General features: G+C 46.9%; 1 protein-coding gene across 1 annotated transcript in view; it reads right to left on the reverse strand.

The window, feature by feature from the left end:
• Positions 1-16,770, reverse strand: part of BNC2 (basonuclin 2) — a 468,234-nt gene extending 451,464 nt beyond the window's left edge. The window contains exon 1 of the mRNA XM_048503098.1: positions 15,799-16,770. Coding sequence (XP_048359055.1) covers positions 15,799-15,868 — 70 coding nt within the window. The 5' untranslated portion in view covers positions 15,869-16,770. The remainder of the gene's footprint in view (positions 1-15,798) is intronic.
• Between the last annotated feature and the right edge of the window lie 6,319 nt (positions 16,771-23,089).

Raw genomic sequence — 23,089 nt, forward strand, 5'->3', positions numbered from 1 at the left:
TTACCCAATGAGAGCAGTTTGAATACTTACTCCTTATCACTGGATCAGGAGAAAACCAGTGTTACGTGCTATGTATGCATTTGCGCTTCAGAAGTAAAGTTCAGAAGGCATCATAAGAATCAAACAGAGGTTTGGCAGATTTATTTATTTCAAAAATTTAATCCTGACCACTTGCCTATAGACTGGCTCTATCTGTAACCTACCTGCTGCTTAGTATACTTGCACATCTCATCACTGCTTAATTTCTGCCATGTGCTGCAAATTTAACTATGAATCTGTCATTGCAAGAATTATGCCACAGACCGAACTTCCTTACCATTTGATGTCATCTGTAGTAGTTCTGCATGCTGAATTCATACATGCAACTGCTACATTTCAGATGCTGAATAACTAAGCGTTGAATATCTAGGTATGAACCAGCTTTATCCTTCTATTAACTCTTACTTGTCAGCTCCGCAACATAATGAGCCAATTTGGCAGCAGCAATCATATGAATGCATATCAGCTATCCATGAAATTTTCAGGTTGCTAATTCTTCTTGTTATCCCCAAACATATCACCAGAATTAGTTGCTATTCAAACAGCCAGTTTTTCTATAATGATGGGGGGGGGGGGGTTGCAATGCCTGTGAGCTAAGACAGACAAGGATCAAAGCTGAGTCAATCAATTCTAACCCCACCATACAATAGTAAAAAGTGTCCATATGGGGGAGGGAGTTGACCATTTGATTGCCCGCTGAGAAGAGTAGCACAGATTTAACAAATTTTCCTTTTACAGGTATAAGTGGCCAAGCAACATGTCCACCCAACCATAGTAATTCTCCCTCCATATTATGTCTGCTGAAGTATATTAACACTTTCTCTGGAGACATCGTTACTATGTAGGAGACCAGTGTTTGAGTTTTCACATCAGTAACCATGGGAGAGGACAATAATGATTACAGCTCTTCAGAGATGACTCTCACCCTATGTTTTGCTTCACAAATCGACAGAACCTGCACTTCACACTCCTTCCAAGACACTACTGCAGTGAACGCTTTTATATTCTTTTGAAACTGCAAGCACTTCATTAATTTCTTGATGTACAAAGATAATCATCAGAACAACATGGCATCAGATATCATCAGGGCGCTAATTAGACATTATTTTATTACTTTTTAATTATCTCCATGTAAATATTGGCAAATATTGATAAGTTTTAAAAGTCTATAAAATTATATAAAAAGGAAAGAGAAATAACAAAAACTTTGCTTAATAGGATTGGCACAATGCCTTACAAATTCAACAAGGGAAGGCCAATAACAACCTATCCAAAGAACTTTCAAAACAATAAGTTAAAAGTAAATTTACACTTTTTAACTTGAAGAAGAAATTGTAAGTTTCAGAGAACCAAACATTTCCCTTGACACAGTAAAATAAAATGCTCCAAATCAGAAGAAGAGTTTGGATTTATACCTCACTTTATTCTTCCGTAAGGAGACTCAAGGTGACTTACAAACTCCTTTCTGTTCTTCTTAGCTTGTGAGATAGGTGGGACTGAGAAAGTTCAAAAGAACTGTGACAAGCCCAAGGTCACCCAGCAGGAATGTGTGGAAGCAAACCTGGTTCACTAGATAAGACTCCACCGCTCATGTGGAAGAGTGGAAAATCAAATCCAGTTTTCCAGATTAGAGTCCACCTGCCCTTAACCACTCTGGCTCTCTTATTCTTATTCAGTATTCTTTTACTTATTTCTTAAATTCTTATGATTTTTTTTAATTGGACGAAGCTGAATATTTTAAAAAGATAAACAAAAATCAGCAGTTCTCCAAGCTAACCAATCCATTCATACTAATTTTCACATTAAACAAAATGGTTTGAAACTTGAGTGGCATTTCCATTTTTGATTTTGAATTTATAGATGACTGCATTAACCTAGGGATAATAAAACATTTAATATCAAGTTTATATAGTTATGCTTGTTCTCACTCATGTCTGAGGTTTTTTCTTTTCATTCCAGTTTTACTATTTTATGCTTTTATAATGTGATTAGCTGATGCAATTTTGAAGCAGTTGCCATTTAACATTTTCTGCTAGAAAGCTGGCTTTTCTTTTTTACACATGAATAATGGAAAGATGGGCTTAAGATGATGCAATGAAAAGATGACTTCGCTTTGTGTGTCATTACCCCAGCAGCTCCTAGATATATCAATTGTGTTTTGCTTGTGAATTTGCCATCTTTACATTCTAAAGCACAGAAAAATTGTTTGCATTACATTCCCCTTTTTTCATTAAAAGTGAGTAGAAGAAAACACCACAACAATGCCTCCGCTCAGAAATTCCAAGCTATTTATGGCAATTGAAAGAGTAAAAAAGCATGAAGGCAAAAGAACTTTCTTTAACACTTTGGACTTTATTCTAATCATCTGTATCTATTTATGGATGCATCTTGCTAGCAAATCCTATTTAAACCACAACATTGTATTTTCCCCCATGCCAGTTTTGAATATAAATCAGTATCAGAAACTCTTGAAGAATTATTTCGTCTTGTGTCTGGTATGCAATGAACAGAACATAAACCCAGAATATAACCAATAACCTCCACTCCTGAGTTACTCCCATGGATCACACCAGCCTTGCCAGTACAGAGGCAATTTATAGAAGTACATAATGCAGAGGGCTCCAACACTAAATCTGTACACAGAGGTAACACAGAGATAGGGGGAGGAAGTTTGAGACATCTGTGTGCCAGCTCAGTGGGAATCTGGACCGAGCACTGTTCCTCCTCCATTCTAGGTATTCAGCCAGGCCCAAAAGACCCTGAGACTTTGACCCACAACCAGAGTGATCTGGTCCAATGGATCCAAAACCAGCTCTAGAGATGGAGTTGTGTTGCGTTCAGGAGGGGAGGTCTAAATGATATTTTTCTATTTCTTTGTAAACTGCTGTGAGTCTCCAGCAGAGAGAAAAACAGAGGAGAAAAACCAGAACCAATGAAGGAATGAAGTAAAATAACACTTTAGAGTAACATGGCATTAGAGTAAGTGCCTTCACTGCAGCTAATCCAAGTAAACTTATTCCTCTCCAGGGCCATACTCTGAAAAAGTAGTTGCTGATAACCAAAAGGTGTTTTTTCCCTTTAAGTCATATTGGACATCTGGTGACCCCTGGTGCAGTTTTCGGGCAAGAAACATTCAGAGATGGCTTGCCATTGCCTGCCTCCATGTAAGCCCTACTATTCCTTGAAGGTCTCCCATCCAATTACTTGCCAGGGTTGATCCTGCTTAGCTTCTGGGATCCAACAAGATCAAATTAGCCTGGGTTATTTTTGTCAGGGCTCTACATGGCTTTACAAGGACTTACTTAGACCTAGATCCTCCCATGCTAAGTAGCATATTGGGCAACAAATGCTCTCCAGCAGTTCTGGTCTAGAGTGAGTGTTTCAGCCTCTTCCCACGTAGTGTTCAGTGCCTTCAGCTCTTGCTCGAATGTTCTCCTTCAGCTGTTTCTGGGGTCTCCTTGTTGTCATTTAGCATCAGGAGGTATCCACCTCACTGCCATCTTTGGGATCCAACTGTTCTCTATATGAAGGACATGGCCAGCCAGTCAAAGTCTTCTGTATGCAACGATGGTATGGAGTTTGCACAAGCTGCTCCTTCAGAGTACCTCTTTGTTGGCGATGTGATCATAATATCGGATCTTCAGGATTTGGCATAGATATTTCTGTTGGAAGACTGTTGTTGATACCTCTTGATGCCTTCCAGATCTCGCTAGCATAAATGGCTGTCAGGAACTCAGTGGATGCGAATAGATGGAGCGTGGTCTTTGGGGCAAGGGCTTTACAAGGAGATCAGACAAATTCATGTCTTGCTAAGAGGGGAGTCTCAAAAACAAGAAGCTTTTCTCCAGTGAAAGGAGCCTTTTTAACAAGTGCAACTGGACCTTCATTTCATAGATTCCATGGCTACTGCAAGAGACAGAGCCAGCCACAAAATGATCGCCACAGCCTAATTTACTCAGACAGTCCAGAGTGGACCAAGTTTAAGAATTCAAGCAGGTTAGGCACAAAGGTACAAGACCTGGAGAAGGGAACCTGGTATGTAGAGCTTTCCAGTGAAACATACTCATTGTACCCAGACAGAACCAAACCCAAGACAGAGAGGGGAGGGGTAGTATGCAAGGGAGGAGGGGGAGGGGGCCACGCATCTAGACATGGCCCACCCACACTAGCAGAGGGAGGGGAAGGGGAGGGATGGGTGGTATGCAAGGGAAGGTGAGGGAGTGAGGCGATGCAGGGGAGGGGAGAGCATGCAGGGGAGTGGAGGGGTGGCATGCAAGGGAGGGGGAGGGGCCCCTGCATCTGGACATGGCCCACCCACACTAGCAAAGGGAGTGGGAGGGGTGGCATGCAAGGGAAGGGGAGTGAGAGGAGGGAGTGAGGGGTGGCATGGAAGGAAGAGGAGGGAGGGGGAGGTGCATATCCTTCTGCTGTGGTGGCAGCTGCTGCCAAAGCAATATTTTAAAACTTCTGTACAGCCGTTCAATTCTCCAATAATCAATAATAATCCCTGCTGGGAAGAAACCTATCTGGTCCTGCCCCAGAGGTGTCCCTGGGCCATACAGTGACCGGTGCGCATTCTGCGTTTTCCGCACACACATTCCTGGCACCCCCCCCCACCCCACACACACACTTACCTTAGTTCAGCCTGAAATTGCAGGTTTGAAAAAGCAGCCTGTTCACTTGAGGCTGAAAATTGCATGGTGGGAACTACACTTCCCAGAAGACCTTGGGGCTCGCAAGGTCTCCTGGGAAGGGTAGTTTCCACCAGGCCATTTTCAGCCTCAAGTAAACAGGCCGCTTTTGAACTAAGGAAAGTGTGGGAAGTGGGGCGGAGCTGCAGGGGAGGATTTTCCACCCCCCAGGTGTATAACCGGTGCAATGCACACCCCTGCTCCCTGGTAGCTCCGCTTCTGTTCTGCCCACTTCCAAAAACACTTGGCGGGCACCTGAAAAGGTGTCGACAGGAACTATGGCGCCCACTGCCACAATGCTAGGGATCCCTGTAGTAGGCAACATGTACACTTTTGTAATTATTCATCTTCAACCATAAATAAAAATTGGAGATACACACAAACACACACACACACACACACACACACACACACACACACACACACACACACACGGTGTTAAAGTTGTCAGACTCCAGATGGCTTATCGATAAGAAAAAAGGGTCGGTTTATTGTTTATTGTATACTTATCTTATATCAATTTAAAGAGTTTTTTGTTTGATATAACATTGTGAGGACATAAAATTATTGCTCTAGTAAAAATATCTTTGTGAAGGTAGTAATACCTATGTGGTTGTTAAGTATTATTTAAGGAAACTGTGTTTCACAGTACTTGAGCTTTGAAGGTACAGACTATTCTTTCTGATTCCCTCCAGATGGCACCTGAAGATCTCCCACTATTACAATTGATCTCCAGATGACCAAGATCAGTTCCATTGGAGAAAAGGGCTGCTCTGGAGAGCGGACTGTATGGCATCACACCCTGCTTTGGTCCCGCTCCAAACCCCTCCCTGTCCAGGCTTCTCCCTAAAATTTCTAGATATCTCCCAACCCCAGAGCAGGCAACCCTACTTATTATCCACCTACCAGCCCAACTGGATAGTTACACTACCACACTTAATCTCTACTACAGAGATTAAGGACATGTATGATTTTTGGTTCTGAACAGTAACCCTGGATGCCTCTGATGGGGAAGGATCAAACTGACCTTAAGTGGAGGAAAAGAGAAGCAAATAAATACAGTGTGTAAGGTTGGTCATATCAGCAGTCCTGCCAATTTTTAATACACAGCCTTTTATCTTTGACAAGAAGTACATTCATTTTTGCCAATTTTTTTTTAAAAAATCCAATACTTTGACAGTTGCAAATCGCGTTTAGTCTTTGTTTTGTCCCTGTAACAGAAACTTAAATTAAAGTACCATGATTGACAAGTACCTCACAGGCAAACCCTGGCAAGATTTAATTCAAGTCTATCGCATTTGGCTGCTTAAGCAGAATTCCTTCCTAACTGTTAGTCTCTGTAGTAACTCCCACAAAGGTCATTACTGCCAGCCTTCGTCTATCCCTCATCTTGTGCATTTATCCATGGGATGCGTTATCAACATGTGGCACATGTCCTTGACATGCACAGAAGAGTTGCACCCCAGGACAGCAGCATGCATGACAATAGTGTTGACTCTGACTCCATTATAGTTGCTGGGATGTAACCGAGAAATCTAATAACTGTGACAGTAGGCCTTTAGGCTTTGCCTTGCCTTTCCAGACAGTGAAGCTGCACAGACACTAATGAAAGGTTAAATGAATAGGAATAGCTGACAAGAAGTACAATGAAGAAGGGGCTTGGTAATCTACAGACACTGAGCAGAGATCTTTGGCTCAAGCAGAGAAAGGACAGCACATCAGCAAGTCACAATATTTAAAACAGCTTGCTATACACAGAGGCTTTTGTGTCTGGGTACATGTCTGGCTCTGGAAGAAAAAAAGATACTGAAAAGGAATTCCAGCATGGGGCACTTTGGCAAATGTAAGGTCACAAAAAGGGAAAAATGTTTTCTGTGTGCTGTTACATCTTTGTACAGAACGTTAAAAAGCAGCTATTAAAAAGACACATGAATCACAAGTTTAGGACAATAAGGCCTGCTTGGCAATTACCCCACAGTTGCAACAGTGTCATTCAGTAGAATTCCAGCTGATAACACTAAGGCACATGGATTTGTTTTAGAACAAACAGAAACTATTAATTGACGTAGCACTTTATGTATTGTTGTTCTTCCGGGGCCCCCATTGACTACACTGGCATAAATATAAAGCAAAATCTTCCAAAGAAAAGATTAATATGTTGCAGGACAACTGGAACTCCACCGGGCCTCTGTGAATTCAAGTAAATAAACAAATAAAACTTTGCCAGCACCTTTTTCATACTTTTATTTTGATGGAATTAATAACATTTTATCTTCACAAACAAATTACAGAGCCACAGTTTTCTCACCAAAGGACAAGGCTAAAAGAACAAATAAAGGTACCACTATATCTAACAGGAAACTTGCTGCTCCCTCTCTGCAGATGATGAAAGCAGCTGAATTAGGCCACCTACCTACGAAGTTGGGGTCTCTAACTCCTTGGGGATCCCTCAAGTATGTAGAAAAATATTACAAAGGAACAAAAAGCCTCAAAAACTGGCCCGAGCAGGACTAAATATATTCCAGAAGAGAGGGAATGTTGACAGCAGATGAGGGGAAGGGGGGAAGGCGTGAATGAGAAACGATTCTGCATAAGCCCCTGGGAGCTGACAGAATCCTAGAGGGGGAGATGTGGGCTAAGAGATTTCTAAATTGTCCTCCCCTCCCCTGATTCCATGAGGACTCCCTACTTTTTAAATTGATAGCAAAATATATTTAAGCTAATGCAACAAGAACATTCAAGAACAAGCAAAAAGGGAAAGAATCAGCTACAACAATGTTGCACAATAATATTCACTATGCTCCTGGATTCTACACAATTACCTAGAAGTAAATCCCACTGAGTCCTGTGAATGTTTCTTCAGCAGGCACTGGGACTTGCGGTGCAATCCTGGGCAACGTTACTCTCATCTAAACCCACTGAATGGGCTTAGATGGGAGTCACTGTAAAGGAAGACACTAGTAAGTATGTATAGGAGGATCAAAACCTTAATCTTTTAGTTCAGATTTAACAATCTGATTGTAAACATTTACGAGAGCTTATGACATATGCAGAACCAAGAAAACTGGTTCACATGACTCAGAATTCTCCAATCCAACCAGTGGTTGGTCTCCAGCTCACAAGGAGAAAAGATCTTTCCTTCTTTCATTCCTTTCCAGCAGCCTGATATCCTTCTGCCAGAGATGTTAAGGACTGTACCTGGAACTTTTAGCATGCTAAGCACAGGGCCTGCCAATGAGCTGTGTATTGTTCTCATGATCTGTACTCTTCCCAGAAATAATATGCATTTCAGATATCCCTGAGCACGATCCAAGGGCACACAGAAATGCAATCTTGCTCCTTACTGAAGCTAAGCAGGGTCAGATTTGGTCAATGTCAGGGTAAGAAACAGCTACAGCCTTGAGTTCCACAGAAGAAAAGTCAAGTAAGCTGATTTTCGAATCTACATGATTAAGAAACAGAGTTGGGTTTTTAACCCACTTTTCTCTACTTTAAGGAGTTTCAAAGCAGCTTACAATTGCCTTCCCATCCCCCACCCCATCAACAGGCACCTTGTGATGCAGGTGAGACTCAAAGAGTTCTGAGAGAACTGTTACTGGCCTAAGATCACCCAACCTGCTTTATGTGGAGGAGTGGGGAATCAATCCCAGTTCACCAGATTAGAGTCTGCCACTCTTAACCACTACACTGGCGGTTCTCAACCTGAGTCGCAACCCTTTTGGGGGTCGAACGACCCTTTCACAGGGGTCGCCTAAGACCATCGGAAAACGCATATTTCCGATGGTCTTAGGAACTGAGACACAAATAATTTTATAATTGGGGATCATCACAACATGAGGAACTGTATTAAAGGGTCGCAGCATTAGGAAGGTTGAGAACCACTGCACTACACCATGATGGCTCTTATTAAGATCATTAACAACCACGAGACTAGAACAGCAAAAATTATATCTTGTAACAAGTGCATCTATATTGCAGATTTCTTTCACACCACTGGATTATTCTTCTAAGCAAATGTCAGAGCTCTTTGCCCACTTCAACAGATCCACAGGACTCTTGCTTGTTAGACTTGCCATTTTTGTTAACACTGAAGTGGTGTTATCTTGTGCAAAGAACCAAGGGTTAAATGCTTCTATGCACACAAGCTCTGGTTGGGCAGAAGAGCTTGCACAAGGATCCCCCAGACTGAGTTGAATGTATTCTTGGAAACCAAGGGGATGGAGCACCTTTCTTATGCGGAAAGGCTAAAGAGTCGGGGACTTTACAGTTTGGAAAAGAGGCAACTAAGGAAGAACATATAAAAGTACTCATGAAGCAGAGAGATTGGGTAGAGAGAACTTTTCTCTCCCTCCCAAAATACAAGAACTCAAGGTTATCCAATGAAGTGGATGGGCAGTGATGGACAAAAGAAAATACTTCTTTACACAATCAGTGAACAAAATGTGGCATTCACTGCCGTAGGTTGTAGTGATGGCCACAAGCATAGACAGTTTTTAAAAGGGAATGAGACAGATTCATTGAGGAGAGGTACATCTATGGGCACTAGCCATGGTGACTAAAGGGAACCTCCATATTCAGAGGCAGTAAATTACTGAATAACAGTGCCAGGAGGCAACATCAGCTAAAAGCCTCACCCTATTTGTGAGATGGGATGCTGGACTGTCCAGCCCACTTGTCGGATGCAGCAGAACTATTTTTATGGATTCAATATATTTATTGATATTAACAGACACGTATCAGGTTCTCAAAACCACCCACAGTTAGGTCTGACATAATAAAAAGGATGTGGTCCACTGCCTTTGAACAATGTTTTAGAAGTAAGCTTACTTTTCAAGCACGAAAACAGCCAAATGTCCCACAAGATGTGGAAACCCTCAAACACGTTAATGTAGTCTTTGGAATCCACTAAAAGGCCCATAGCTCAGCAATGAGCATATGTTTTACCTGAAGAAGCAACCAGGTTCAATTAAAACATACTTTGAAAAAGGGAACTTGAGTAGCAGCCTGAGAGAGATCTTCCCCTGGAGTCATTGGAGAGCTGTTGACAATCAAAATAGATATTAGGCAAACGGCCCAATCCAGGGATGTGGGGGTGGGGTGAAGCAACTCCTGGAGGCGAAACAAGCCCATACTGGCAGATTCACCCTCCCCAGACACTTACCCAGCTGGAGGGGCAAATATGCTGGCAGGCAGCCACTGTAGCCCCCTGGAGCATCCAGTATAACATTAGTGCTCCTGTCCCACCACAGCACCATCAGCCCAATGGGGATGTGGCAGAAGCATTCCTAAGGGTGGAGCAGAAGTTAGTCAGCTTCTACCCTGGGTTTGAGGCCAGTTGCATCACAGCTCCAGGATTGGATTTACCCTTTTGGGGGCCCTCTGGAAGCAGCTGGGCAGTTCCGCAGTGGTGCCATCCCTGGCCACCCAGAGCTCTGAATTGGGCTGTAAATGGATTAGTGATCTCACTCAGCAGGAAGCCAATTCATGTGTTTATAAAGCCCAGGTAAAACAAGAACAGCAGAATGGGGAATATCCTGGGGATATACTGGGGAACTTAGTCCAATTATACATTCTTAGCCTCACCATCCTCACAGGATTGTTGTGAGGATAAACAGAAGACAGGAGAACAATGTAAACCCTTTTGAGTCCCCCGATGAACAGAAATATATAAATAAGGTAAGTAAATAAATCTAGATCTCTATATGCAGGGATATTTTTGAAAATGAAGAAGACTTCTATTATTTGCACCTCACTTGTAGCCTGAAGTGGCACAGCCCAGACACAGGCTTAATAGTCCATGAGGCCTAATCTGCAAGAAATAAAAGAACAATTCTGGGATCTACACGTGCAGGAGTATTTCATTTTCTCCACTAGAACATCAATCTACCTAAAATGTTATTAAAAAACAAGTGCAGAACTACTAAGTACTATTCATGACATAAGATATCTGTACGTATATGTCATCAATATGTAAGTAGAGTTGAATTGACATAAAATGTGAAGACAAACCATCAGTATTTTGTTAAATGGAAAGCACTACAGACACAATCCAAAAAAGGTTAGTTCCAAATAGTGCTGCAGTCCCATACACACTGACTCTTACAGTCAGGGATTTACAGTGCAATCCAGAGTAGAGTTATTCCAGTATAAACCCATTTATTTCAATGTAGTTATTCCAGTATAAACCCATTTATTTCAATTGGCTATGGTGGCAGGGGTTGATGGAAATTGTAGTCCATGAACGTCTGGAGAGCTGCAGGTTGCAGACCCCTGGACTAGGGCTATGTAATCTACATAGGACTGTCCTATTAGTCATAACTTCAGTGGCAGAGCTACAAGGGGACAGGGGGCGTGTTGCACTGGGCACACGCCTGTGGGCGTGAAAATCACCCCCTGCCCCTTTGCCCTGCCCTACCAGGCTTAGCCTCACCCCACCAGCCTGGCCCATTTTCAGCCGGCAGAAAGCAGTTTTTTGCTGGCTGGAAAAGGTAAGTGGGGAGGCGACGGGAAGAAGGGGGGCCATGGGGGAGGGGCCTCAGGGGGGCAGAAAACACAGAGTGCAACCAGGGCGCACTCCTGCCCAGCTACGCTTCTGCATAACTTGCAATATAGATTGTGCCCTACCTTTTTACATTGGACTGAATCAGTGACTCAGTTCTCAAACTGCAGGTCAGGACTCAAAGGTGAATAATAATTCCTCTTCAAAAGTTTTGAGAACCACTGGATTAACTAAAAATAGCTGAACTAAATGGACTAGTTTACACTAGTGATGAAATGGGTTCTGGCTCACAAACATATATACTACAATATATTCATTAGACTATAAGGTTCCACATGTCATTCCGACCACAGCTGAGTGACATGGCTATCCATACAAAATCCCTAAAAGGATCACTAATTGTTGCATGTAGTTTTCTAGTTATCTGTGCTCCAGATATTATATACAACCAGATGCACAAGAACAGTTCTTAAAAGAATCCTGCTACCTGGTTATTTTGATTTCAAGAATGCCAATTAAGGATGTAGAGAGCTTTTCATTTATTAAGTCATACTATATATGAAAAAATTATTCTTCAGAGACATCCAAATGAATCAAAAGGATTTTGCTAGTAAAGTTCTAAAGGGTTTTTTAATTAGCTTTTTAACCCCAACCAGGGTGCTCTGAAAATAAAAACCAAATAGTGTTACTGGAGTTTATATTTTGCATACACATAAGTACAACATATAATATATCATACCATCATCCCACAAACAGAGTTAGAATACATAATTCATGTATATAACTATGAAAAAAAGTTTGCCACAGGTAACAAAATCATGATGCTTCTCCTTGCTCTTTAGAAAGGAGTTTAACCAATCATCTTCTTAATATAGAGATTTTGTTTTATAAAAACATGAAGAAAGTGCAAAGGCACAATGTCTCTTTCAAGGAATGAGTTCTTTCTTTAAGTCAGCAATGTTTTCTGTTCTAATACTAAGAGAGATGTGAGTGATAAATGAGAACATCTGCTATAGGTAAATATTATTTATTGTACTTTAAAAAAAAATCTCAGCTAAGCACTTTCAATTTGCACAGAACCTTGTCTTGGAACCTAAGGCTGTCAATGAGAAAGTCATGTACACATTTTTTAAAAAGCAGATATTGAAGAGTAAACCTAAAGCAAGATTAACTTGAAAATAAATTCAACTGAAATCAAGCAGGACACATGTTCGCAACTAGATACGTTCAGGGCCAGAGTATGTGTATAATAAAAACAGAGAATATATAAATAATGTACATTTTAGGAATACTTTGATATTTAAAACACTTGGGGAGGGTTAGAGGAGATCAGAACTGCTGTTAGTGATGTTTCCAGCAAAGTAGTATTTACACAGAGTGTTTGTAAAGAATTTTTCTTACTTAATCTCTCATGTAGTCCGGTACTGGATACAATGGAATTACAATTATTTAGCAGGCTATAAATAATGTATCTGGCATGGGCAATTGATATTTAGCATGTCTTACTAGAACTGTAAAAGGCTCGTTATAGATCAGCAAATCATTTCTAACAAGCAAGTTCAGCTGTGAAATACCAAAGGAAGCCAGTCTACTATATACTACTGAGCTGTTCCACTTTTTTTAAAGAGAAGGATTTATGTTTAATATAGTAATAAACAGACCATACTGAACGATATTTAAAGAAAAGTACACACTGTCAAAACTACCAATGCTTTGAGGAGATTTTCTTATTTTGTTTAAATCAGCAAGAACAAAAGAGTATTGCTCCTTGGTTCCTGGGAGGGGGGTGGAATAGTACATCTTTTCAGAACAGCTGTATTTTCCAACTGCTAATTTCTGTCTCGTAATAACACAGCCCAAACACACCCCAAACAGTGTGGGAATACAAGAAAAGATCGATTTGTGAGGCAAAATCAAATGGGGAAACTGTGGGGACGGCATTGCGTCAGCATGAGAAGGACTAAGCAGACCAGTACTTCATTAACTTCTGTTCCCCTTGGGATACCACACATTACCTGTCCATGAGCTTACTGAACTGACTCACTCCTCATCCATGTACCGGGGCTCAGGGCCCCAAGTGAATCATCTTTTGCCGCTGACAAGTTTAACAGGGGGTCTGTGGCTGAAACATGAAAAGTGTTCCCCTCCCTTCCCCTTCCCCCACCTTGTCTGAATCAAGCAGATTCCTGAAAAAGACAGCACAGCACTGACTTGTGGCATGGCAAGATGAAATGAGAGGTCTGGGCCAGTCTTGGAACTGTGCAGATAAAAGTAATCAAATGACGCTCCTGGAATGCAAATTGGCATTCTTGGGCGGCAGCAATTGCACAACCATGAAACATCCCTGACAGCAACCAAGATTAGGACAAAATGTTATGTAAAAAAGTATGGATTATTTAAAAAAAAAACTTACTTCAAAATCCACACTATTAATATTTACACATTGTAATATAGAGTTGTATGGCCTTTGACTCCTTCACTTCATGTAACTACATAACCTGGTCTATCATATACGTTGGTTCCCATTAGCTTGTCAATGGAAAACATTCAGCCCAGTGGAAATAAACATATGTGCCTGCTACACTTCCCATGACATAAATATTTTAAAGTAGCTATATTCCACAACATGCACTTTTGCTTTTTAAACAAGAAAACCACAACAGCACAGAGCTTCACTTTTGTATTTGGACCAGTTCAAGATCTGGATCAAGCGCACCCAGTCATTCTTGAATACTAAGTTTCCATTCACACTCTCAAGTTCCAATATACACCTTAGCCAAGCAGACAGTTTGAATTTTAAACTTTGCAACATTTAAGAACTTTCACAAGCACACCACGAAGAGTCAGAAGCTAAGGAACACTTCAAAAATGCACTCTTACAATCTTATTGAACTTTCAGTCTAAAGTGTCCTGAAATGTTTAAGGACAAGCCAAGTCCCATGCTTTCTTGTAGGGATTGATATTCTTCAGAAGATTCGCAGATCAGGCAGGCTTATTAAATATTACTGTTTGAATGAGCTTAATTATTAAAATGCAAGTGCCTTTCTCCCCGTTTTTAAATGGCAAAAAAAAAAATCATTTTCAAGAGTAATTACTGACCATGGAAGATAAGCAAGGATATGGATGGTACGTGAAAAGATTTTATAAAGAGATGATACATACAAATAATCCCTACTCCTGTCTCTTAACATTTCACAGGGAAAACTTGTTCATGGTTTGAGAAGAGATCTACATCGTTTTGCTGCGACTTTAAAGCTTCAAGCAATTTTAACTGTTAAGGAGGCACAATTTTTTTAAAAGACACTTTAATCCTGGGTCTACTTAGATTATTCCATGATGCGCTTTGTGCATCAATTTTACAACAGCTTGACTCTAGGGTAAATGAGAAGCATCATAAATTGCAGGCTGCTTTCAAAGCCACTTTAATTTCTGTCAGTGTTACTGTAACCACAGTCCTGAGCATAAGATGCGCCCCTCCTTCACCCACCCACCTCCCCTCTTTATTGTTGCCTGCCTTTGACAGTCACATCTCCTACACTCCAACAGTGGCTTTGATCACTGGAACAAGACATGTCACTTTGTGGAAGGGCGAAGAAAAACACAACCCCCCCCCCCTATTTTCACTAAATACACTCTAATTACAGAAACGGTATCTAGAGCATCTAGTCCCCCAGTAGGCTTACAACAGCAACATGCAGGGGTTAAAGTGCACTTAAGAAGCAAGCCAAAAAGTATTCACGCGTGCCTCTGTGCTAAGGATGGTCAAAGTCTCGTTTCCTCATTAGCTGAACCAGCAGGGCCATATAAACTGCAAAGCGCAATTTCATGTCAACAGATGTAGCCTTAGGTGTTCAAGCGGGTCGATTATTTAGTCCCCGTCGTACACTTCAGCGAGTATGATGGGAGCCAAGTTTGTTTGATTTCTTTTTAATTCGGACATGGTCTCTCCTCCCCCACCCCACCCCGCTCCCCCACCCCAAACGTGGGGGAGAATTTTCAAAGATACACGCGTTTAGCAAATTCTTGAGGAGCGCGTAACTCCCGCCCGCCTTCCCGTTTCATTTACACATAATCCTGAATCACGTGTATGATTCCTCTCCCTCAATCTCTGTCTCTCTCTCACACGCACACACACACGCTCCCTGATGTTGAGACTGGCCAGCTTCCTTCATTCTTGGAAACGCCGCCTGCCTGTGCTCTCCAGTCTCTCCAGTCCGCTCGCAGGACGAGCCGTCCCGTCCCCCCTCCCCTCCCGGCACAAGTTTTGTTAGCAGTCGCTGCCTAAAGAGGTGCAAACTGCAAAACGCACATGGCCAAAAACTAGCTCGCGGACGGCGGCTTTACACTACTGGCCTCCCGGAGCCCGCACAGCGCTGTGCACAATATTCCTGCACACGCACGCACGCACGCCCACACACACACACACGAGTAGGCCAGATGCCTCCCCTCCCCCTCGACCTGGCTGCCTGTTGGTACCCTATCCACGGTGACCCCAGCCCCCTCCACTTGGGCAACATCTTTCATTCCGATGGCGAGCGGAGATTTTTCCTCCCGGGAAAGAAAACACACCTCCTTTCCCCCTCCGGCTTGTTTTAACAGCTCTTCCCCGGCGCAAAATGCAATCAAAGGGGACGCGCATCCAAGTCCTTCTCTTCACTCACGCAGGGGAGGGAGGGGGAAAACTTTGGACAAACTTTTAAATCCTGACACTCCCCTGCCCTCCCAGCCTCCCCCCTCCCTTTTTCCCGGGTCCGTGCAGCGCAGGAATGTTTCGCCCCGCTGCTTGTTTGTTGCGAAGGTTTTAGAAATACGCTTCCAGGCTGGGCTGTTTGCATGACGGCACGTTTTACCGGGGGAAAAAATCCTTCGCCTATTTTTTTTTTTTTTTTTAAGGAAATAAAGAAAGGATGTCGGAACTTCTTACCATCTCTGCATGCTCCTTGTCAAGTGCACCCCCTGGCTCTGGAGCTCCTCACAACGGCGGCGCCTGCACCGGCCCTTCGTTTCTCCTGCTTCCTCTCCCCCTACAAGTCTCTCCCCCCACCCTCGTTCTTTCCAAGATCTCAGCAACCGTCCAGGTGATTTATTTTTTCACAAAGTCTCTCAGGTTTTCACACCCAAACTTTCGCGTCGGGGAGGGGAGAAAAGCCAGCGAAGAGAAGGCTTTTCAGGGGTCAAGAGGCAAAGAAATTTGAGCCTGAGCCTTCCACAGGTTGCGGAGGGGAGGGGGGGTGGATAAGTCGTCCCAAAACTGAAACAACACGATGCTGCTTCCTTTTCCTCCTCCCGCCCCCCCTTCCCCGTACCTCAGAGCTGCTTGTTATTGGTCCCGGGGAAGGGTGAGAGGAGGTGGGGAGAAGAAATGGGAAACTTTGCTTGGGCAAACCCGGGAGATCCGGCAGAGGCCGTCTGCGCCCAGCTGTCAAAAAAACCCGCCCAAACACGGACCGGGGGAACTTTATTATGGAGCGAGCAATTGCGAAGCCGCTAGCGGGCGGGTGGATGCCAGACAGCGCCTCTCTCCTCCCCAGCCGGGCCGGTTTCTTCTTTGCACGGCGGCGGCTGCTGCACCCGCTCTCCTGCTGCTTCTCCCTTGCCTTATCGGCTCGAGGCGTCCAGGCGCCGCTGGAGGGAGCGCGGAGAGAGGGAAGGGGAGGGAAAGGAGGGGGAATATGGGAGCTGCCGGCAAAGGGGAGAAAGTCTGGGCAGCGCCGCTCTCCCAAAGACCAGCGAAAAAGTTAGGCGGCGCGGAGGTTCAGTCTTCCTCGAGTGCCGTGTCTTGTCCCGCTTTCGCCTCCCTACAGCCCGGGTATGAGAAAGGAACCTGACGGACTTCCCCGCACTTTTGCTTGGGGGGTGACGCCGGGGTGGCAGGAGGGAGGGAAGGCGCGTTGGGCTGTCCCGCTTGTTGGCGCAAGTGGCGCATCTAGCCGGGCGCGCGGTGGGGCGGGGGGGGGGGAGATGAGGCAGGGTCGCCCTCCCGGCGCTTGCAGACACGGAATCACCGCGTTTTTTTAAAAAAAAAAAAAGATCCACCACTCTTGCCGAGATGCGCGCACGCAAGCTCACACGCTCTTCGCAAGCATCAGCAGCGCCGGACAGAATTGGCCAAAAAGTTCCAGCTTATCTTGCACAAGGCAGCAAATTTTCTGCGCCGCTAAACCGTGGAGCTAAGAGAGTTCTTCTGCCTCTTAATCCTGATAGCAGTATCTATCTATCTATCTATCTATCTATCTATCTATCTATCTATCTATCTATCTATCTATCTATCTATCTATCTATCTATCTATCTATCTATCTATGAGAGAGTACAAGTCAGACAGTGTGCCCTGTTCTGCTCAATAATTTTAAAGATCGTCCAACTGAACTCACTTACTTTCGTGTAAACAAATAGGCAGCACCTCACTTTTTGTGGATGGGAAAGGTAGTTTTTAAACTCCCATTTAAAACAATGTTATCTTAAGAGAGCACTGTTATTCAACAATTAAAAATCAGCAGCGGGTCCGCTGACTTTCACCTATTGGTTTATACATTAAATTGAAATAAATCTGCACATTATCAAAACCGCCAAGATTTGTAGGGGCATGTTTGTGGTTTGCTGATGTGTGATAAGCTCTATTATTTACTAAAGGAAAGTAGTGCTGGTATAGCATAGCAGCTAAACAAACAGGCTGCCACTGAAAATGTCACTGGTTCAGATCTTGCCTCTGCCACAAATTCATTCCACAGCCTTAGCCAAGACGCTTTCGCTCAGCCCCCCCCCCCCCAACACACACACAATCTGACAATGCTGAAAGCTTTTATGAGACAGTGGTAAGGATTGCAGGACATTATGTGTAAGTGCTTTGAAATTTGAAAAATGCTACATGTGAGATCTTCTTGTTCTTCGTTCAAAGAAATAGCCGTTATGAAAATTTCCATGCACCCTTCAATCTCAGCACTGGGCCCCATAACTGCCAATTAACTATTGCAGCCCTGGTTTTGCTATGAAATTTAAGGATGAGGTACAGGGGAATAGAGAAATGGATTCCAGCCTTTCTGTGTTCATGATTTTTGTCCTGTTTTTTACCACTACTGTTTCAGTTCATCAGAACCACCTCTTCCTTTCCCTACTGTTATTACATTCTCCCGTCTTCTCCTCGCATCCCCAAGGCAACACTATTTTATAAAGACATCCCATCATCTTCCTCCTAGCTTTTGTCCCAGCCATCTCACCACCACAGCTTTGTCAGCCTAGTGGTGAGTAGACAACAGCAGTAGATCTGGCCAAGCAGATCCAGCTCTTCCTGTTGGTCCTTTCTTCAAAAGAATTCCCAACCTTCTATTGATTTACCACATTTATATCTTACCTTTTTTTAGCAGTTTCAGGGCCACCAAGAAGACTAACAAGTAAAACAAGCATAACAAAGGATACATCATAAAACCAATTAAAAATCAGAGTTAAAATATGTATATAAAACACCAGACAGCAAATTAAAACATAAAGCTAGAAGAAGGGATCACTGAAGAAATACCACACAAAACAAAAGTGTTCCCCTGTGCGTGGAAGAGGGGATAATGATATTTGTCTTGCTGTCAGACTCTCTCTCACACACACACACACACACACACACACACACACACACACACACACACACACACACACACACACATTCAGTGTGGTATAGTGAATAAACTGTTGAGACTGAACTTGGTTTTTGCAGCTTGGCTGAAACAGGCTACAAATTTCCATGCCTGTCTCATAGACAGCTCTACGGGGTTCCCGCACAGAAGAAATTCTACTCTAAACTCCTTGAAGGAAGAGCAGAAGATACAAATGCACTGAAGATTTCAACATGGGCTAAGTGGACCTTGTTTATTCTGAAATTTATCATTCTTACTGTTAAACCTTGTTGCTACTATAAATAAGAAAGTCTCATGAATTGTTCGGAAAGGATAGGGTTATGATGAAAGCAAAGTAAGTTCATAAATGTCTGTCACTTTCCTCATCAAAATGCACTTTACAAACATCTGTAAAAACATCTGAGAGAAGAGAATTCAAAATCCAGTATGGTCACAGCTTGCACTGTGTTCTTATCAACACAGTTTCAATCACAAGTCATCTATGTGATTTTCTGCTACCAAGTTTGCTGAAGTGGAGAAAAGCATGCAAACAACTATCTGTGTCAACATCAATGGAAGATCTACCTCCAACCAAACTGCATTTAAGGATCAAGGTGTTAAAATGATGCCCCTCTTGCGTTTCCTTGACCACCAGCTTTTTAATGAATTGTAGTAAGCTGTGTTACAGGAGATAGATGGGGGGGGGGGAGGAGACTTTTATCAAAATTTTATCAAGCCTGCTTTCTTCCATGTTGCTTTTGCAGCCAACTAAGAGGTTAGTTCAGCACTGGCTTAAATCTAAGATGTACAGAGCTGAACACATATCGTTTTTCTGCTCAATAAAAGGATTGCTTTTTCCCCCCTTTCCTCTCCCGAAGAAGATTAAGGGACAGATTTTCAAAAGCAAACATGACACTTCAGCGCCTGTTTAGTGCTGACTTCTAATGGAATTTAGACGCCTCAGATAGCCTGAACCTGATGAAGCATGAAACCAGCAAAGCACTTTGCAGGATCAAACTAAAGGGAGCCACTTGGGCCTTTGAAAATATTCCCCTACAGCTGTTATTCTTAAGATGATGTCCTTTTCAGCTGGCCTGTAACGCCACTAACACGACTCCTTCACTCTGATGCAGCTGTACAGAAAGTGCTGAATGGAAACAGTCCTATGCTCACTGGCTTCATTTAGATGACATTCCATGGTAGCATTTTTCTTGACCAACACATATTTCCACAACAGAGAAAACAGGCACCTCACGGTACTTCATTTTTCTCCTCCTTTAGCACACTCATTCGCTTGGTTAGAGCATTGATGCGCAGAAGGAGAATATGAATTCAGAAGCTTTTGAATTGGCCTTCCACAATGGAGAGCTTTGCATACCAAAGTGTGATAGTAAACAACAATCAAATCAGCACAGTTGCTTACAGCATCGCAGAGCAAAAGGGTTAACATTTCACAAATCTTGTATATGACTTTTATTGTTGTCAATACCACTCTTTGTATATATTTAATCACTCTTTCTCAAAAACTCTAGTTATATCACATTTTATCCTTACCCAACAGTCCACGGGAGCAAGAGAAAATTACTAGCCCAAACTAGCTTCATAGCTGTCTGGAAATCAGTGCCTGCTCCAAATCCAGAGCTCCATTATAGCACACTGGCTCAAATGACTAGTTATTGCATTGCTTTGATGTCAGAAGTCTGTCTATATGAATTCACCTTCAGGCCACAGCTGTAGTAGTAGTTGTTTTTAATGAGAACACTACAGATAGTTCCTGTTTCAACAAGAATGGCATAATGCAAGGCATCCATGTGCTGACACCTCTCCTGTACGGATGACGCATCTGACCAGCATGTGATTTGCTTGCAATGCAAAGGGACACTGGTCTGGCCCCATGCAGATCTCTTTTATGTCTCACATGGAGATGCTTCACCAGCTTGTGCATCAACATTCACATTGCCTTAGGGCCAGTTTATACATCCACAGATTCAAGTGATAAATGTACCCTTTCTCTGCTCCCACACACACACATGCACAAAACACATCAAAACAACATGGGGCAAAAAGGAAACAAAGATTCAACTGAATCCTTCTCCCCAAAATGTTAGCCTCCTGCACGCAGAACTTTTTTGTTTGTTAGTTGTCACGGGGAACTGAACTACGCAATCCACCTTCCTCGCCTGAAGTTTGGAGGATTATTCCATGAAGCTGATGTTTGTGAAAACTTTGGGCTGTTGTGGGACTGTGCCAATCTCTATGTGGGAGTTATTAAATCACTTCCATACAATATACTTCCATAACATACATGGGCCTGTTAGACTTTAAATTGAACAAAATGTGTTTCTTGCAAAATTCAAGTGGAAGAAGTCCAATAGCTTGACAATAATATGAAACGAGTTCCTGTTCAGACAGATGTATCTCAATTCACTACACTGGGGGGGGTGGGGGGGGGGGGGGGTGGGGGGGGGGGGGGGTGGGGGGGGGGGGGGGTGGGGGGGGGGGGGGGTGGGGGGGGGGGGGGGTGGGGGGGGGGGGGGGTGGGGGGGGGGGGGGGTGGGGGGGGGGGGGGGTGGGGGGGGGGGGGGGTGGGGGGGGGGGGGGGTGGGGGGGGGGGGGGGTGGGGGGGGGGGGGGGTGGGGGGGGGGGGGGGTGGGGGGGGGGGGGGGTGGGGGGGGGGGGGGGTGGGGGGGGGGGGGGGTGGGGGGGGGGGGGGGTGGGGGGGGGGGGGGGTGGGGGGGGGGGGGGGTGGGGGGGGGGGGGGGTGGGGGGGGGGGGGGGTGGGGGGGGGGGGGGGTGGGGGGGGGGGGGGGTGGGGGGGGGGGGGGGTGGGGGGGGGGGGGGGTGGGGGGGGGGGGGGGTGGGGGGGGGGGGGGGTGGGGGGGGGGGGGGGTGGGGGGGGGGGGGGGTGGGGGGGGGGGGGGGTGGGGGGGGGGGGGGGTGGGGGGGGGGGGGGGTGGGGGGGGGGGGGGGTGGGGGGGGGGGGGGGTGGGGGGGGGGGGGGGTGGGGGGGGGGGGGGGTGGGGGGGGGGGGGGGTGGGGGGGGGGGGGGGTGGGGGGGGGGGGGGGTGGGGGGGGGGGGGGGTGGGGGGGGGGGGGGGTGGGGGGGGGGGGGGGTGGGGGGGGGGGGGGGTGGGGGGGGGGGGGGGTGGGGGGGGGGGGGGGTGGGGGGGGGGGGGGGTGGGGGGGGGGGGGGGTGGGGGGGGGGGGGGGTGGGGGGGGGGGGGGGTGGGGGGGGGGGGGGGTGGGGGGGGGGGGGGGTGGGGGGGGGGGGGGGTGGGGGGGGGGGGGGGTGGGGGGGGGGGGGGGTGGGGGGGGGGGGGGGTGGGGGGGGGGGGGGGTGGGGGGGGGGGGGGGTGGGGGGGGGGGGGGGTGGGGGGGGGGGGGGGTGGGGGGGGGGGGGGGTGGGGGGGGGGGGGGGTGGGGGGGGGGGGGGGTGGGGGGGGGGGGGGGTGGGGGGGGGGGGGGGTGGGGGGGGGGGGGGGTGGGGGGGGGGGGGGGTGGGGGGGGGGGGGGGTGGGGGGGGGGGGGGGTGGGGGGGGGGGGGGGTGGGGGGGGGGGGGGGTGGGGGGGGGGGGGGGTGGGGGGGGGGGGGGGTGGGGGGGGGGGGGGGTGGGGGGGGGGGGGGGTGGGGGGGGGGGGGGGTGGGGGGGGGGGGGGGTGGGGGGGGGGGGGGGTGGGGGGGGGGGGGGGTGGGGGGGGGGGGGGGTGGGGGGGGGGGGGGGTGGGGGGGGGGGGGGGTGGGGGGGGGGGGGGGTGGGGGGGGGGGGGGGTGGGGGGGGGGGGGGGTGGGGGGGGGGGGGGGTGGGGGGGGGGGGGGGTGGGGGGGGGGGGGGGTGGGGGGGGGGGGGGGTGGGGGGGGGGGGGGGTGGGGGGGGGGGGGGGTGGGGGGGGGGGGGGGTGGGGGGGGGGGGGGGTGGGGGGGGGGGGGGGTGGGGGGGGGGGGGGGTGGGGGGGGGGGGGGGTGGGGGGGGGGGGGGGTGGGGGGGGGGGGGGGTGGGGGGGGGGGGGGGTGGGGGGGGGGGGGGGTGGGGGGGGGGGGGGGTGGGGGGGGGGGGGGGTGGGGGGGGGGGGGGGTGGGGGGGGGGGGGGGTGGGGGGGGGGGGGGGTGGGGGGGGGGGGGGGTGGGGGGGGGGGGGGGTGGGGGGGGGGGGGGGTGGGGGGGGGGGGGGGTGGGGGGGGGGGGGGGTGGGGGGGGGGGGGGGTGGGGGGGGGGGGGGGTGGGGGGGGGGGGGGGTGGGGGGGGGGGGGGGTGGGGGGG

This window comes from Sphaerodactylus townsendi, linkage group LG07 (genome assembly GCF_021028975.2).
Source record: "Sphaerodactylus townsendi isolate TG3544 linkage group LG07, MPM_Stown_v2.3, whole genome shotgun sequence".
Classification (NCBI taxonomy): Eukaryota; Metazoa; Chordata; class Lepidosauria; order Squamata; family Sphaerodactylidae; genus Sphaerodactylus; species Sphaerodactylus townsendi.